Source organism: Monoraphidium neglectum (assembly GCF_000611645.1).
Source record: "Monoraphidium neglectum strain SAG 48.87 unplaced genomic scaffold scaffold05907, whole genome shotgun sequence".
Lineage (NCBI taxonomy): Eukaryota > Viridiplantae > Chlorophyta > Chlorophyceae > Sphaeropleales > Selenastraceae > Monoraphidium > Monoraphidium neglectum.
The window spans coordinates 1-2,695 of NW_014007725.1; the positions used below are offsets into that span (position 1 = coordinate 1).

General features: G+C 63.5%; 1 protein-coding gene across 1 annotated transcript; it reads right to left on the reverse strand.

Moving 5' to 3' along the window:
• Positions 1-1,051: 1,051 nt before the first annotated feature.
• MNEG_16032 (Kinesin-like protein KIF18B) lies at positions 1,052-2,013 on the reverse strand (the record flags this gene model as incomplete). The annotated part of the gene is made up of 3 exons (XM_014035497.1): positions 1,052-1,169; positions 1,409-1,477; positions 1,874-2,013. Coding segments are annotated over 3 exons (327 nt in total), but the record flags the coding sequence as incomplete, so codon positions are not given.
• Positions 2,014-2,695: the final 682 nt, after the last annotated feature.

The following is a 2,695-nucleotide window of genomic DNA, read 5'->3' on the forward strand; positions in this document are numbered from 1 at the left end:
ATGTAAGTCCGGCCACCCCACTTGAAAAGCAAACGCCGACACATTACCCTGATCGCGGCCCCCTTCGGCCCCCAGCTGCCCCGGCCTGCCTGCTCCCTGGCCCCTCGGTCCCTCGCCCCCCCAACCCCCAAACCTGCAGCAGCTGGGTGAGCTTTGATTCCCGGAACGGCACGTGCGCGCCGCCGCCCTCCGCCAGTGCATCAAACACGCGGCGCAGCGCCAGCAGCGACTGGTTGATGCGCTTGCCCTCCGCCATCCTGCGGGGGGGCGGCGGCGGGGCCGGCAGTGTTTAACTGGGTCGTCCCGTCAAATAATCAAAAGCAGAGTTCTTGTGTGGTTGACGGGGAGGCTAGCAGTTTCATGTCCTACCCCTCGGCTCGCCCTTCTGGGCCGGGAATCACGCGGCGCAGCGCGGATGGCGCAAGAGGCATACACATACATCCAGGATTCTCTGCATGCTGTGTAAATCGGCCTGGCTTTCGTCGACGAACGAGCGAGTGAGGGTGGCGGCACACACGTCCCGTTCACGCGCATAAATCCCTGAACCCTGGGGCCCCAAGCAGGGTTCAAGGTGAAAACCCCTGCACCCGCAAGTACACACAGGACAAGATATCACCAAGCACCCCCACCTGTCGCGTTCAGCGGCAGAGCCGTAGCTCGTCTCCGCCCCCTCAGACCCTGCCAGGTCCACGAGCGTCAGCCGCCCCCGCATCGTCTGCCCCCGCGGCCCGCCGCCGGCCGCGGTAGACTCGAGGGTCACGCGGCAGATGAGGTGGGAGCGGGAGCTGTGCTCGTTCTTGTTTGTGCAGGCGGTCTGCGTTGTTTTTTTTTGGGGGGGGGGGGGAGTGGTGTTCTCAGCAGTGCGTTTTGATCAAATGCCGGCGCCTTGTAACGCAGACAATCTTGCGCAAAAACGTCGAGGGATGGACGCGCGATCGCGGCGGGCGGCCCGGCGCCCGGCCGCAACCTCGGCCTCGGTCCCGTGCCGATCGCCGCCGTGCGGATATGATCATAGCACATCAGATCAGACCAGGCCAGACCAGATCTTCACCTTGCGCTTGTCGTTGCCCTTGTAGATCATCATGATGGTCTCGTCGGCGTTAGTCATCTCCGCCTCTGCCAGCCCCGGGATTTTGTCGTCCAAGATCACCAGGCCGCCGTCACTGGCCCTGCTTGGCGACAGTCAGACACACCACATCAGGATATGAGATGGCAGCATTCAGATCGATGCTGCATTGTCCGAAGTCAATGATGCGGCGTTTTGCAAGCCGCATGCGTGGGACCAAGGTCCCCAAACTGGCAGGCGGCCGCTTGCCCGTGGCCGTGGCTGGCGTAACCTGGCGCGGCAGCCCGGTGTCACTGAGGGGGGCGCAGGGCTGTGAAGTTTGTGAGAGCGTGAAGTTCTCACCTGCTGCCAATGAGGTCCTGGAGGTTCTCGTTGTACACCTGCATCATGGAGAGCTTCACGGTCCACACCCTGGGGGGGGGGGGGCGACCGGCGTCACCAGGCCGGTTGCGGGTGACGATAAGAACTGGATGCCGCCGCGGCGTGTCCAGCGGTGTAGAAAATTTTTAAATCGCTCCGGTCCTGTGAACAATCGGCTCGGCTGCTGCCCTCAAACGCCTCCACAAAGACACTGCAGCCCCAGCCACGGCAAAATTTGCCCAGACCTTGGAAGCCAAAAAAAGGCAAGCGGCGCGCACGGCCCCGCAACACCAGGCACGCCACGACCGCGCGTGCCAAACTGGAGGGGCCTCCGCCGCCAGCTGATGATCAAGCCAAGCCCCACCTGTCGCTGCGCCTCTTGACCTCCTCAAACAAACCCCCACCTGTCAGTCGCTTCATGATCCCCTCAAACAAAGAGCCTCCCACCTGTCGGTGCGCCTCCTGGTCTCCTCGAACAGCGCCTTGACCGTCCGCTGCACCAGCCCTTCGTCGCCGGCGCTGTCCCCCATCATGGTGTGGGTCTTGCCGCTCCCCGTGACGCCGTACGCAAACACCTGCGACCCCATTGCGGCGTGATGATTTCGTCCATCGACGCGGATCAGTGTTGTTGTTGCGACGTGTCGGTGCGGATGCTGCTTGTTGAATGGCGTGGGTCGCTGCGGGCCCACGCAATTCCGTGCACGGGGTGCCGCGGCTGAGCGCACGGACGGACAGCGCCCGCCCGCCCCGCCGCCCAGCCGGCGTCCCCGCTGCCGCCGCCGCCGCCGCACAGGCGACACAGAAACAGGTGGGGCTGCGGGGTGATACTCCTAGATTCCGCAGACACCGCCGCCCGCGGTATCGAGCTCACCGTGGTGTGCATCCCATTCAGGAGGGGCTCCAGGTCCACCAGGGCTGCAAACACCTGCGCTCGGGGGCAAAGGGGATCATTTTGCATTTGCATTTGCATTTGCATTTGCATTTGCATTGGCATTGGCATTGGCATTGGCATTGGCATTGGCATTGGCATTGGCATTGGCATTGGCATTGGCATTGGCATTGGCATTGGCATTGGCATTGGCATTGGCATTTGCATTTGCATTTGCATTTGCATTTGCATTTGCATTTGCATTTGCATTGGCATTGGCAAAGGAAGATCGGACGAGGGAATCGCATCCGCGCGCGCCGCGCACGGCGGGCGGGGGCGGGCGCCGGCGGCGCGGCCGCCCATCGGGCGACGGGCCGCCCGCTGCCGCCGGCGCCCCGGGG